The sequence below is a fragment of the Stenella coeruleoalba genome (genome assembly GCF_951394435.1).
Source record: "Stenella coeruleoalba genome assembly, chromosome: 2".
Classification (NCBI taxonomy): Eukaryota; Metazoa; Chordata; class Mammalia; order Artiodactyla; family Delphinidae; genus Stenella; species Stenella coeruleoalba.
In genome coordinates, this window is record NC_137147.1 from 105856630 (window position 1) to 105870862 (window position 14233).

Genomic DNA, 14233 nt, shown 5'->3' on the forward strand with positions numbered 1-14233 from the left:
AAGGCTCAGGCTCAGAAATGCTTATTGTGAACGTTTTAGAGGGGACACCATGTGTTTGGCATGTATACCATACACTTTAGCATCAGAGGGCTGTGTATCATGTGCAAACATGAGTGACATTCTGTTCTCTCCAAGGAGTTCAACCTTTAGAGGACCTTGCAACTGGACTCAAGTAATTCAAGTGCAAGTGAAATTTGTAGGGTGGGGAGAAGGGAATGGATGGATTCCTTAGGGTTGCCCAAAAAGGCCACCCTCCTTCTCCCAGTGCAGGCAGAGTCCACTTCCTGCTTATCTGGATGGCAGTTGCCAGCCTCTCGGAGCCCTTGCAAGACATCTGCGCACTGGATTCAGAAAGCCCTTTCCAGTTCTCTTGTAAGGGAGTCAGGGGCATGCTTGTGTGAACGAGGCCAGCAGTGCAGCTGTTGGAGCCTCTTGGGTGCTACATTTTAGCATCCGAGGGAGGTACTGAATTTGGTGCTACAGAGGCTCAAACCAGCCCTTCGTGATGGAGGTGCCAAAACTCACTTCCGGTCCTGAAAGCACCCATACCCTTCGACCCAGGAATTTACCCTCCGGCAAAAGTGTAGGAAAAGGAAAACATTTTGTGCATGCAGATCTCATGGCTCCATTATTATTACAATCCCGAACATTGCAATTTCTTCAGGTGATGAAAATGATAATAATGAAACCTATTTGACCACAAGGAAAAATGTTCAGGAGAAAAATGTAAGGAAAGACTGAAAAATTGCCTCTCTGTAAAGTTCACAAAGATGGAAAAATCATGTGCATAACAAATGGAACGAGCAAATAACATGAAAATGTGAAAACTGTAGGATGGTGGGATTACAGGCAATATTTTTTCCTTAAAACTCTTTTTTATAATTGTTGTAATGTACATGCTCAACACACTCCCTCCCAAAAGAGGAGAAAGAAAAAATATAGTGTATTTGCAAGTTACTTCAAATGTTTTTTTCCAAATAGAGAACAGCTTTGGTGTCTTCAGGCACTATATATAATTAGTGGGTTGGCAAGTCTATTTTAAAACTAGGAAATCTTCCTCCCCCTTCAACTATCTCATGCCCACACCCCTTCCCATACACACATCAGCCCTACACCCTTCCCCCCAAAAGTTTTCTCTTTACATGGTTTTTATCATCTAGGCTTTCATTAGCTTGTGAGTATTCAGGGGAAGCTCCTGGCCCATTGCTCACACAGCCCATGCTCAGAAAATAAGGAAGCTGCTGTGCAGTATGCCCAGGGCCTGGATGGGGTGGGGGGCAGGGGAGGAGGCTCACTGGTTATTGATTCATTGCCTTTAGTCAGTAGTTTCTTATTATTTACTTAAGTATTTATGGAGTACCTATTCTGTGCTAGGTGTTTTGCTGGGCGTTGACAAAGCTACACAAAGAATAAGAAAGACAGTTCCTGTCTCTAAGGGGAGGGGCAGGGCCAGTACAGAACAAGTAAATAGTTTATTGCCCTGCAGCTAAAGAGTCACTAGAATTCTGTAGGTATTAGGTGCTGCCTGGAAGAGTAACCAAAAGTGGGGTCCGGCTGCTCGCTGCTCAAAAGCCAATAAAGAGGCAAGGTTGGTGGAAAGGAAAGTTTGCTTTATTTTGGATGCTGGCAACGGAGGGGCGGGGAGGAGGGTGGACTCCTGTCCGAAGGCTGACTCCCCCCACTGACAATCGGGGGCAAGAGCTTTTACAGACGGAGGCGGGGGGCTACATGCAGAAACAGCACAGTCAGCTCCGACAGTCATCTTGAACTTGGTCATTGGTGGTCTGATCAGCGTCATCTTGATTGTTTTAGCTAGAGTTAATCTTCAGTTCCAGGGTTGGTTTCTATTTCTTTGAGGCCAGTTCTCTGCATTGTGGTAGCTTATGTCATGGCTACAGTCTGGTCATCATGTGGTTAACTTCTTCCACCTGGTGCGGGTTTCCGTACCTACAAGACAGATCACAGGATATGGCTCAGAATATTATCTGTAGCCCTTGAGGGGAAACTAAAGGTCCTTGACTTTGCTTACTGACTGAACTATTATTGTTTAGTCCTGTTTGCTTTTCTTTGCTTCTGCATTTTCTCACTTCTCTGATTAAACTTATCCTTTGGCTAAAGTTTTTCCACAGACAAAAGGCAGGTGGAGGACATGGGGGGCATAGACCATAGCGTCCTGCTCCATTTCAGAAGGCTTCTTATTATAATAAGGCCACAGAACAAGAGTTGGGACCTTGTCCTGTTTCTTTTCCCCTTTCTGGAACCTGCCAGAATGAGTCAGAACATCTACCACTGCCAGAGACTGCCCTTCATCCCCCCACCCCACCCCCCCCGCCAGGGCAGACTTAACCAAAACTGAGGTCTACCCTTGGCACAGACACTCGGGGCAGGAGATGAGAGCCGAGAACAGGTTGAGCAAGAGGGAGCCCCTTGCAGGGTGACCACTGGTCAGCTCCAACCATCTGGACCTAGGGAGGAGGTTCAGCAGCCAGCCCTACTTGTAATACCCCCTCATCTCAGGCCTTCTGGTTTCAGGCCCTCTTATCTCACATGATGCCACCAACCCAGCCTCTCCTCTCTCCAAGCCAAACTGCAGGGCAGCCTCCCTAACTCTGCAGAGTTGTGTGTATGTATTCTTTTTTTAATTAAAAAAATTTTTTATTAACTTTTTGGCTGCATTGGGTCTTTGTTGTGGTGCACTGGCTTATCATTGCGGTGGCTTCTCGTTGCAGAGCACCTGCTCTAGGCGCTTGGGCTTTAGTAGTTACAGCACATGGGCTCAGTAGTTGCAGCACACGGGCTCAGTAGTTGTGGTGCACAGGCTTAGTTGCTCCTAGGCATGTGGGATCTTCCCAGACCAGGGCTCAAACCCATGTCCCCTGCATTGGCAGGTGGATTCTTAACCACTGCGCCATCAGGGAAGTCCCAGTCACCCACAGTTTTAATACTTGATTCTAACTACAAGCTCTTTGGTACACACTTTACTGCTGATCTTGTTGAAAAGGCAGCGTTGTTTTAGAGTTGAGGACAGAGGAAGGAAGACAGGGAGGAACAGCTGGGAGACTTGGGACTGGCTGTTGACAAATGTGTTTGAAGAATGAAGATGACTGAACCTGATTTAGGGAGCAGGATAGTGGATGAGAGGAGATATGGGCAAGACATTGCAGGCAAAGGAGGTGCAACTTCTTATTTACTTTTAGGTCTTTCCATCTATCATTATTATTCATTATGAAATGTTTTTGAAGGGAAACTGTTATGTTTACAAACCTTAGGATGATTCTGCCACCTTTAAAAATAATTTCTAGGATTTTGGCTTAAATTGGTTTTCAAATTTATTTTCAGACAGCTCTGCTTGTGTATCCATTAATTCTTTAACTTTGGACTCTACTGTCGCAAGAATTCCCAAGCAAATTAATCAAAAGTCAGTGTTGCAAATACTGGTTTGTGTATTGATGAGTATTGTGCAGCCTATACTTTAATTTTAACCCACTTAAAGAAATAATTTTGTTAGGTTTCTAAGAAATTGCATTTCTATTATAAATGTATTTTCAGACAGTGCTGACCACTTTACCTTTATAGCTGTGTTCTCTCCTTTTTTGATTGTCTTCTTCAAAAAGAAAAGCAAAACCCAGACACAAAGAAATGGCTACCTTTCTGGTTGGATGTCCCTGGGGGTAAAAAAGTAGTTAATTGATAACTAACTCTGTGCCAGGCATTATTTGACCATCACAGAAATCCTGGAGTAGGTATTGTTATTATGTCTGTTTTACAGATGAGGAAACGGATGATTGGAGAGTTTAACTTGCCTAAAGCTAAACACTTTTGGTGCTGTCAGAGGTGGATCTCAAATCTTCCTCCTTTTTGCTGTTAGTCACCAGCATTGCAAAGAGGATTAAGGTGTAAATTTGTTCTTCTTCTCTCCCTCCCTTCCTTCATTTTTTTCTCCCTCACTCCCTTTCCCTCTCTTTCTTTTCTCTCTGTATTTTTTTTCTCAGTCTCCCCTTTCAATCTTTACACACAAATAGTTTCTTTATGCCAGGCACAAATGCTCCATAATTAATTCAATTCTCCTATCAACTCTGTGGAGTAGAAACCATGATCATCAATGTCATACAGAGAAGAAAGCTGAGGCAGAAAGGGGTTAAGTAACTTGTCCAAGGTCAAACATCTTGTCAGTGTCATTTTAACACTAGAATATGAAATAAACAGGTGAGTTATATTTTCTAGAATATTAATCTCATTAATGTAAGCCACAAAACAGGCACGACTGTTCCTTTCCCCGATAAAGTGGAAATGCCATAGCTGACAGATTAGCATGGTTTATGAAGGCAGAAAGGACGAGACTGGAAGCATTGTACCAGCCCCAGAGGCAGCGTCTGGCGTCAAAGGGTCTGCTGTGTCCCGGAAACCCAACAAGACTTCTGTTGAGCAGAAGAGCGGGCCACGCAGCCGGGGGAAAACGAGGCTGAAGTCACCAGGGGCAGAGCCTTAAACGCCAAGCTGGGGATCGCTCTCGGTAGAACCAGGGCCCCTGGGCCTGGCAGCTGGACCGAGGTCTCCCGGGAGGTGGACTCCGGGACGAGGACCTTCAAAGAGGAGGCGGGGCTGCTTGCGAAGGGTCAAAACTGTAGTGGGAGAGCCCGGAAGGACCGTGCGGGGGTGGAGCTTGCGAAGCTGGAGTGACAGGGAGAGGAGGGATTGTGCAGGGGTGGAGTTTGCTGAGGCACAGGCCTAGTGGAGGGGCGGTCTCTTGGTGGGCGGGGGCTCCAGGAGGGGCGGAGCCCTAGGAGGGGGCGGGCAGGGTCCTACCGTGTCACAGCGTGAGCTCTGGAGGGACGGGCCTGAAGGGGCGGAGCCCGCAGGGGGCGCGACCCTGCCTGACCACCTCTGCGAATCCAGTCTTGCTGGTCGCGCGCAGCTCGCAGCCCGCCACCCTGCTCCGTGCCACCAGCATGTCTTTCGTCCCAGTGGCCGAGGATTCCGACTTCCCCATCCACAACCTGCCCTACGGCGTCTTCTCCACCAAAGGCAACGTGAGCTGCAGTGTTCGGCTTCCGGGCGCGGGGAGGGAGGGCTTCCCCTCCGCCCGGGACCCCCACGCCACCTTCCTGCTCCGCCCCTGGCCTCAGCCCAGCCCTGCCACCTCCGCCAGCACCCGACGGAGCAGGACATCGGGCCCGTCGTTTCCCTGCTAGACGCCTCTCGCGAAGACCGCCGGTGTCATTTGGGGCCTAACGAGCGGTGCCTCGCATTCTCCTCCCTGGGGAGTGCGATGGGAGGTGGGGTGGAGGCAAGGGCCTTTTTTCTTTGGAGGGGCCGATCATGGAGAGTACTTGTGGGTTCAGATCCCTCCTGGTAACTTTCTAGATGTGCAAGTTATTGAAATTCTCAGCCTCAGTTTCTGCAGGTTTGTGTGAGAATTAAACGCAAAATGAAACGGTACATATGAGTCCCCCTTTCGGGTAGGCAGAGCAAGTTCTCTTATTATTACAGAGGAGTTGAAACACAATCATACTGCCTACTCCGAAGTCATTTGGCTTTGTTGTCTCCCCCCAAGGCACCACGTTGTAACCGGTTGTTTTCTCCCAGGTTAGCCTCTAACCCTAGAACTCGGGAAATATTAACTGACCCGGTATTTTCAGTAGCTCGGAGGGATGAGCGCCTTTGCTGGCAGTAGAGGCCTGGGATCTAAGAGGTTACGTTTCTTTACTTCCAGCTGGCCTTCTTTCAGCTCCCTGGGCTCCCTGGCATTCCCTTGCTGATCAGAAGAAGCCCTTTTGGGCAGAGAAATGAAATTTCACTTAGTAAGTGTAGTCTGATTGGCAGAAAGAAATCTTTGAAAACTGGGGGTTTATCAACAAATATATAAGAAGGTCCCTGTGTGGGGAAAGCAGATTCCCCTGGATTTATTCATGGTATTTTGGGCTTAGCTTTCTGCTCCCAACTTTAAAGGTAAACTCCTGATTCATAGAAGCCCAGAATCTGCTTGTGCCCAAGTGTTCGGGAACTGTTTGCTAAATGGAGTTCCTGTCAGTTAGCCCCTTCCTGGAAACTGGGTTCCCTGCCCCCATGGCAAAAAATGCCTAGGTCTAGAAGATTCAACATGTGGTTTCACAACTGCCTGGCCTGGCCAGTTGTTGCAAGGATGCAAAAAGGTAACACTCAGTCCCCTGGAGGGCTGCAAATACAAATAAGAGGCATGTTAAACCTTAACCTGCGTTAGCCAAGTGCACTCTGCTGGCGAGCCCTCCCCTGCACTCCTCTGACACTTTGTCCTCAGCTGTGTGTCCTCAACCTTTACTCCACAAATCCATTAGGCAGAAGCCTTTGGGGGGGGGGGTGCTCTGACTTGCTCTCCCAGAAGATTCTGGAATGAATGCCCCTTAGGGTATGGCTAGTGGCTTTCAGACTCCATGCCCCAGCTGTTCCACATTAGAATGTGCAAGGACAGCCACTAGGGAGGTTCACTGCCCTCTGAAAGGAGTGCTGGGGGTTGGGAGTGGGCCCCCTGGGCATTGCAGAAGGCTGAGGGCCTTCAAGTGGAACAGGCTGTGTCTGAAGCTATGGCTGCAGGCACTGGACATTCCAAAGGTGGTGGCTGCCTCTCCAGGCTGACCTAGTCGCCCACGCACAGCCTCCCTCTCCTCCATGCCAGTGGCCAGCCGTGCATAATTTGGGTGGAACAATAGTGAATTAATCCGGCTTTCATTTTAGTCATTCTTTTATTCAGTGAATGCTTATGAACTTCAACCCTGGGCCAGATTCTGGGCTGGGAGTTGGGGATCAAAGGCACACGGGACACCCTCCCTCCATCGTGGGTTGCTCATGGACTAGTAGAGCAGACCCTGGCTCTCTCTGTGAAGACAGGGACCGTGGCTTCTGAGAAACAGACGCTGCAGTAATCTGGAGCTGACAGCCAAGGTGCTCAAGTCCCCATGGTTCCGGCCCTGCCTCTGCCTCCAGACCCTCTGCTCTCTCTAGCCACACTGGCTGCCTTTCAGTTTCTGAAACATTCTTTTTTTTTTTTTTTTTTTAAATATTTATTTATTTACTTTGGCTGCGCTGGGTCTTAGTTGCAGCACTGGGGATCTTTTAGTTTGCAGCAAACTCTTAGTCGCAGCGTGTGGAATCTAGTTCCTCAACCAGGGATCGAACCCAGGCCCCCTGCATTGGAGGCGCAGAGTCTTAACTGCTGGACCACCACGGAAGTCCCAGTTTCTGGAACTTTCTAAGAGCAGTTTCCTGCCTCAGGACCTTCACACGTATTGCTCTTTCTATCTGGAATACTCTTTTTTTCCTACTCTGTGTATGCCTGATTTCTCACTCTTCTGGGCCCAGCTTAAATGTCACCTCCTCAGAGAGAGCTGTCCCCTAAGCACCCTCACTGAACTCCAGCCACAGTTATCGTCTGTCACCTCACCGTGTGCTTCCTTTTGCTTCTGGAGGGTGGGAACCATGTCTCTCCTCGATCGTCAGTGCTTCTGCAGCCTTCGTGTACTGCTGGGCTGAAGGAGATGCTCCATAAATTGTTTTGTCTGAGTGAATGTCTGCCCTGTGTCTGGTCTGGTGATAAGAGATTTACAGATGTTAATTAATTGAATTCTCACTACAAACTTGCTGTTGTGCTACTGTCCCCATTTTATAGATGAGGAAACTGAGGCTCAGAGAGGCTAAGAGTCCTGCTCCAGGTCTCACAGCCAGTAAGAGGCAGATTTGGGGTTGCACCCCACAGCTGTGAGCTCCCAAACCCCATGCTTTTCCCTCTGTCAAGCTGGGAGGTGGGTAAAGATCTCCTTTGGACAACATGCTGTCGGATATGACCAAATGTTATAAAGCGGAGGCAATGCACACGCATTCTCTTAAAGTTAGACTTAGGATATCTCTTACTAATTTGTCTCCCTCAGGTTATACATGGGAACCTGAGGCCCTCAGAGGACCAAGGACTTGTCCAAAATGATAAGATGGTGAATGACAGAGTAGGCAGGACCCCAGGGATCGGGAGTCTAACACTGAAGAAAATAACTCCCAACAGTTAAAGTAGAGGGACTCACTGTCTCAGGTCCTCACGTCTAGGTCTAGAAGATTCAACATGTGGTTTCACAATTGCCAGGGTTTGGAACACAAGGGCAGCTTCTCGCCATTGCTTGCAGCCGAAGAGGCAGGCAGCCACTCTTGTGATTAGGTCTCTGATGTTGCTCAGTGGCCTCGGCTCCTTCCTGCAGCTTGGTGTGGGGGCCAGGGTCAGAGAAGTGGCCCAGGAGTCTGCCTGCATATCCCTTAAGTGGGCAGCCGCTGGGGTCCAGGTGGCCCAGCTCATTGCCCAGGGAGATGAGGCCCAGGGAGCTGGGAATGAGGACCGGCCTCTCCAGGCAGCTTCCTCATGGGCAGGGTCTGCCCGGGGCCTCAGGGCCAGGTGAGGGTGTGGCTCCGGTCTACCCCTGTGCACGGAGGGATAGCCATCTTCTCTCAGCCCCCTGAAATGAGCAGCCACTGGAGATAAGGCCAGCCAGTAGCCCCACCTCTAAACTCCCTGGAACTGAAAAGGCAAAGCTGGTGGTTCAGGAGAGCTGGAAGCTCAGCTCAGGACAGAGCTTTAGGAGGTCGAGTCTGCAGACGTGCTCTCAAGTTCCTTGTTGATGAGCAAATTTCAGGGCCATGTGGACAAAGGTCAGGCTTTGCCAAATATTTGCGACGTTATCACACTCAGGGCTGAAGCTGGGATTGGATGGTGCAGAAAGGAACTTTTCCTGCCTGCTCTGAGCAGTCTGGTTTCATGCTCCCCGGTGACCCGAGCTCTGCTCTGTTTGAGCCATAACAGAGCTCATTAGTCCAAGCCCCTGGCCCTCAGCACTGTGCCTGGGACACGCTCTGCCGTGCAGAGGAATTGCCCCCAAGGGAAGGCCTAGGTTAAACCTGAGAAATAATCCAGTTGCCCGGTGAGGTGGTGAGCTTTTCATCATCAGAGGCATTTAAGCAACACCTGAGGAGCTTTGCTGGGGACTTTGCCTGGATGAGGGGCTTGGACTAGGCCTCTTTCAACTTACCCACTCCAAGGGGTGTTTGATTTATTTTCCATTGAGGAAACACAGATTCTTTTCCCTTCTTGTCCTAGAGGCAGACATGGCACCAGGTTCTTCCCGGACAGAGATCACAGGGTCAATTTCAGCCCTCTGAGAGGCAAAGGGAGCTGGGGTACGGTGCTAAGGATCCAGTTCCTCAGTCCCTCTCCACAGAGGGCCATGTAAAGACAAGAGCCAGGGGCTCGTAAACAGACAGACTTGCTGGGTAAGTGAGCCAAGCCCAGCTGAGGCTTTGCCCAGTGCTGACCATGCCACCTTCCTCCCAGCCAAGACCAAGGATCGGCGTGGCGATTGGTGACCAGATCCTAGACCTCAGTGTCATTAAGCACCTCTTCACTGGGCCTGTCCTCTCCCAACACCAGGATGTCTTTGATCAGGTAGGACATTGTGACATGGCTTGTCCTGGATCTCAGTGGCCTTTGTTGCAAATGCCACTAAGAAAATGCCCTTTGCCTTCCGTTTCTGAGAGAGGTAGTGCCTTGAGGGCTCAGAGGTTTTACTCGGGTAAGGTTGGGGGGTGGCTGTGAGACAGACAGGCTGGCAGGAGGTAGCCTTGGGACAGCGCAGGGTGGGTTCCTGGGTGAGAAGAGTGTCAGTCCCGGGCTTCCCTAGTGGCGCAGTGGTTGAGGGTCCGCCTGCCGATGCAGGGGACGCGGGTTCGTGCCCCGGTCCGGGACGATCCCACATGCCACGGAGCAGCTGGGCCCGTGATCCATGGCCGCTGAGCCTGCGCGTCCGGAAAAAAGAGTGTCAGTTCCTCCGCAGTCCTAGGCCCTCCCCAGTTGTCTCTGAGATGATGCTCTCCAATAACTGGTTCATTTCCTCATTTTAAGCTGGTTGAGTCTCTGCTTGTTCCAGGCCGGTGCTGGGCCCTCCGAGGGAGGGAGCCATGGGCCCTGCCCTCCAGGTTTGATTCCAGCCTGGGAAGAATGGACAGCTTGCCCCAAGTGCCCTCTGTGTTGCCACCACTTTAGGAGTCAGCCTGAAGGATACGTACACGAGTGATGGACGTGAATTTACTTCCCTGTAAACAGTCCAGTGCTTTGGTGTGCATCCTCCCTCCCGTTCCACGGAAGGAAGATGATATATATTGAGGACCTCCTATGTGTCAGGAGTTTTACACACATCTCTTGTTCAATTCTCATGACGACCCTCTGGCGTAGGAATGGAATCCTCATTAGATGGATGAGGGTCTAATCTGAAACGGGACACGATTCTCCCAGGTCACATGGCTGCAAGGACTGGAGCTGGGGTTGGAACTCTGGCCTTGAGAATCCACAAGTGCTTTTTCTGCTACACTTCACTGGCTCAGAAACCTCTTCTTAACTTATGTGAAGGGGATTGGTGTAGACTGCAGTACCCCTGCAGACCGGAGGCCCCCACTGGAGGAACGCGGCCATCTTCACTGCACACGGGGGCCAAGCTTAACCAGGCAGCTGTCCCAGATAGGAGCTCCCAGGCTTTGCCAATTGCAAGTCCATGAGGGGATGAAGCCCCATCAGGAAAGATGACACAGCTCCCCAGCTCGATGAACAGATGACAGAACTGAGAACCAAAGTCCTGAGAGTTGGAATGAACTGGGATAAGTGACAGGGGACCCAGAAAGCTGGCCAGGCTCTCTCCTGTCAGTAGGAGGGGTAGCACAAGGGGCTTTCCCACGTGTGATCTTCTTTCTTCCTGTGCATCTTGGTCCTAGCCAGCTCTCAACAGCTTCATGGGCCTGGGTCAGGCTGCCTGGAAGGAGGCAAGAGGATTGTTGCAGAACCTGCTGTCCGCCAGCCAGGCCAGGCTCAGAGATGACACAGAGCTTCGGAAGCGGTGAGGAGCCCGTGGACCGTGGTGGGTGGGGAGGAGGGGACCTGGCTTGTCGGAAGAGGACGGTGTGGTCGTCAGGGACGTTCTGAGTCACGGGTTGGCTGCCTTGGCTTCATCCAGCCCGGACCTGGGCTGCATTTTGGTGAGAGGGCTCTGGGCCGCCTGGGATTCCCTCTCTGCCTGGACTGGGGTGTCCAGGCCATGCCTGGCCCACCGGCCCACTCCCTTGCTCACTCAGCCATTCCTCTTCAGCATCATTTGTGTCCTTGTCTGGTTTCCAAACAAGGGGTAATATAGCCCATTGTCTAGAGTGGAACCTAGAAGCGGGGGAGAGGCAACTTGTCTTTAGTGGGTGGATGCCCATCCTGGGGTGGCCCCAGGCCAGTCTGGAAGTGCTCGCTGGAGATTGTGAGCAGGACTTGGGCCATGATCTAGGCTGAGCCTGTGAATGACCAAAGCTCGACCTTGAAGCCCCTTGTTCTGTGTTTCAGTGCATTCACCTCCCAGGCTTCTGCCACAATGCATCTTCCGGCCACCATAGGTGAGTCCAGTCCCTTTACCAGGATGCACACGGAGCAGCCGGCTGCTCGGGGCAGGCACAGCTGGAGCAAAGGCCTGGCGAGCGGAGCCCGCGGGTGGGAGGGGGGTCTGCCACTCTTTTGCAAATTCCATTGTCTGTTTCAGGAAGTCTGGGCTCCTTGTTTCTTTTTCGTTTCTCAACTGGGAGTTCTCAAAACGAATTTTTAGTGAGGCGAATTTGTGTTGCATGTCTGGCGTGCTCTCCTGGCCCCTTCCGCCCACCCCTCCTTGTTCTCCCGCTCCGACCCTGCCTGGGAACTGGCCCTTCTCCGACCTGCGGAATCCAGGTCACTGACGGCATCTCCCGACCTTTCCCCCGCAGGCGACTACACGGACTTCTATTCCTCTCGGCACCACGCCACCAATGTCGGAGTCATGTTCAGGGGCACAGAGAACCCGTTGATGCCCAATTGGTATGTTCTGGACCAGTGTGTGGCTAAGTTCCAAGTCTGTCTTTACGTGCCCGGCAGCGTGTTGTCCCAGGAGCTGCCAAGTCCTCTCAGGTTAAGGAAACCCGGGAGGAAAGCTAACAATGACCATGATGTCACCACTTCTGGAAACAGTGGCCTCAGACTCTGGTCCTCCTCCCCCTTCAGCCCTGGACCTGCTATGGGATCATGGGGACTTCCCTTGAGCTCTTTGATCTAGAGAACACGGGTTGGAATTAGATCCTGACTCACTAACATCCTTCCGGATCCTTTTGTTTGTAAGCTGTGAATTACGGTTCTATTGGCAAGTCTTCCATGCCAGCATTCTCCATACTTAGACTCTTCCGAAGAATGAGAATCCTCAAGTGTGCCCAGTGCTGTGTTTTCTCAAAAAGTGATCAGCTCGAAACGGGGGCTGCATTTATTTATTTGATCCTCATAGGGGTTCTTTGGGGTCGCCAAGGCTATGACTGACACCCCCATTTCACAGGAAGGGAAACAGACTTAGAGAAGGAGCAACTTGCCTGAGGACAAACAGGGCCAAAGGCTGTCTCCTAACACCCAAGTCAAGGCCATTGCCAGAGCCTAGAACGCAGAGCCAAGATCCTTGCCCTTTGCTGTGTGTTGTCCTCTAGATGTGACGGTTATTCAGAGCACAGTGGCAGGCACACGCCCCAGGCCGAGTGCCCTGGGCCACACACAGTTACTGGGGTGGACAGAGACTTTCCCCTCTTTTAGTGGGTGTTTCAGATACGCTGTGCCAGAAGGGGCTGCGTCTGTCAGAACCAAGAGGAAGAAGGGGGAAGAGAGTGGGTTACGACCCAGAGAAGTTAAGCAACCAGGCCAAGGTTGCAGAACAAGGCCAGGGTGCATCTAGGACTGCAGGAGGCCAGTGAGTCACGACTCTGGCCCTGGGCATGGTCCAGGCCAAGTGGGGGAGTCCCAGCCCGTTTCCTTCTGCAGGGTAAGAGCAAACGGGCTTTCTCTCTCAATGTTTGATGCAAAGTAGTTGGCGGCTGTGCCTTTTTTACTTTATGCATATATCCTTTATTATAAAGGTAATATATGCTTGTTGTGATTAACCGAAACAGAAAATACATAAAGTACATAAAGTAAAAATTTCAAGTGTGCATACCATTGGACACACAGTCTTACTTTCATGCATCTATCCTACAGAAATAATGTTTGAATTCAAGGGCAAAGATGTTTACCAGCATCTTTCTAAGGACCCAAAGCTGGAAGCAATCTGAATGGTTATTGGTGGAGGACTAGTTGAAAAATCATGGTCTTTTCACAATATGAAATGTTTTGTAGCTGTCGAAAGAAAGATTTAGGATCAAAAGTCATGTGCATGATATACATATATATTTTTTAAAATAGATTTTATTTATTTATTTATTTTTGGCTGCGTTGGGTCTTTGTTGCTGCGCGCGGGCTTTCTCTAGTTGCGGAGAGCGGGGGCTACTCTTCGTTGCGGTGCACAGGCTTCTCACTGCAGTGGCTTCTCTTGTTGCAGAGCACGGGCTCTAGGCACGCAGGCTTCAGTAGTTGTGGCATGCGGGCTCTAGAGCACAGGCTCAGTAGTTGTGGCTCGCGGTCTCTAGAGCACAGGCTCAGTAGTTGTAGCTCGTGGGCTTAGTTGCTCTGCTGCTTGTGGGATCTTCCCGGACCAGGGCTGAAACCCATGTCCCCTGCATTGGCAGGTGGATTCTTAACCACTGCGCCACCAGGGAAGCCCCACTTTCATGATATATGAAGTGAAGGTATTGTGTAAAGTGAGTTCTCATTTTTATAAAAAGACAAAGAAAAATATATGTACATTCATACTGTATTAGTTTCTTGTGGTGGCTATAACCAATTACCACAAACTCGGTAGCTTAAAGCAACACAGATATATTCTCTCACAGTTCTGGAAGTCAGAAGTTTGAAATCAGCTTCACTAGGCCAAAGATAAGGTGTCGGCAAGGCTGGTTCCTCTGGGAGGCTCTAGGGGAAGAATCCATTTCCTTGTCTTTTTCAGCTTCCAGAGGCTGCCCACGTTCCTTGGCTTGGGACCCCTGCCTCAGATAACTCCACCCTCTTGGTTCTGTTACCCACCAGGGTTCTTGGCCTTCCCCAAGCAATAGAAATTGACTAGAGGCCAGACAAGAAATTCAGGCAAGGCTTTATTGTGCCCCTGCTGCAGCCGTGGGGGAGCGAGAACAAACAACAGGTTCCCTTGATTGCTCACTCCCCAAGGGGGGGCAAGCTTGTTCCTTATATGGGGTGAGGGTCGGGGTGTGTCCAGGGGTCAGGCCAGGGGGGTGGCTTAGGTGTTTTGCCCACCCCGTAGGT

The 14233-nt window shown here is 50.6% G+C and overlaps 1 protein-coding gene and 1 long non-coding RNA gene across 2 annotated transcripts in view; one reads left to right on the plus strand and one right to left on the minus strand.

The window, feature by feature from the left end:
- Positions 1 to 1596: 1596 nt before the first annotated feature.
- Positions 1597 to 4555, minus strand: LOC307183114. Its single transcript, XR_013827362.1, has 3 exons — positions 4356 to 4555; positions 3569 to 3665; positions 1597 to 1947 (listed from the first exon to the last, which is right to left on the minus strand). It is a non-coding gene; the product is annotated as an uncharacterized lncRNA (long non-coding RNA).
- A 277-nt stretch (positions 4556 to 4832) lies between these two features.
- The window catches only part of FAH (fumarylacetoacetate hydrolase), a 36651-nt gene continuing 27250 nt past the window's right edge, over positions 4833 to 14233 (plus strand). Inside the window, exons 1-5 of the mRNA XM_079915147.1 lie at positions 4833 to 5030; positions 9344 to 9454; positions 10774 to 10895; positions 11384 to 11433; positions 11794 to 11884. Coding sequence (XP_079771273.1) covers positions 4950 to 5030; positions 9344 to 9454; positions 10774 to 10895; positions 11384 to 11433; positions 11794 to 11884 — 455 coding nt within the window. The 5' untranslated portion in view covers positions 4833 to 4949. The remainder of the gene's footprint in view (positions 5031 to 9343; positions 9455 to 10773; positions 10896 to 11383; positions 11434 to 11793; positions 11885 to 14233) is intronic.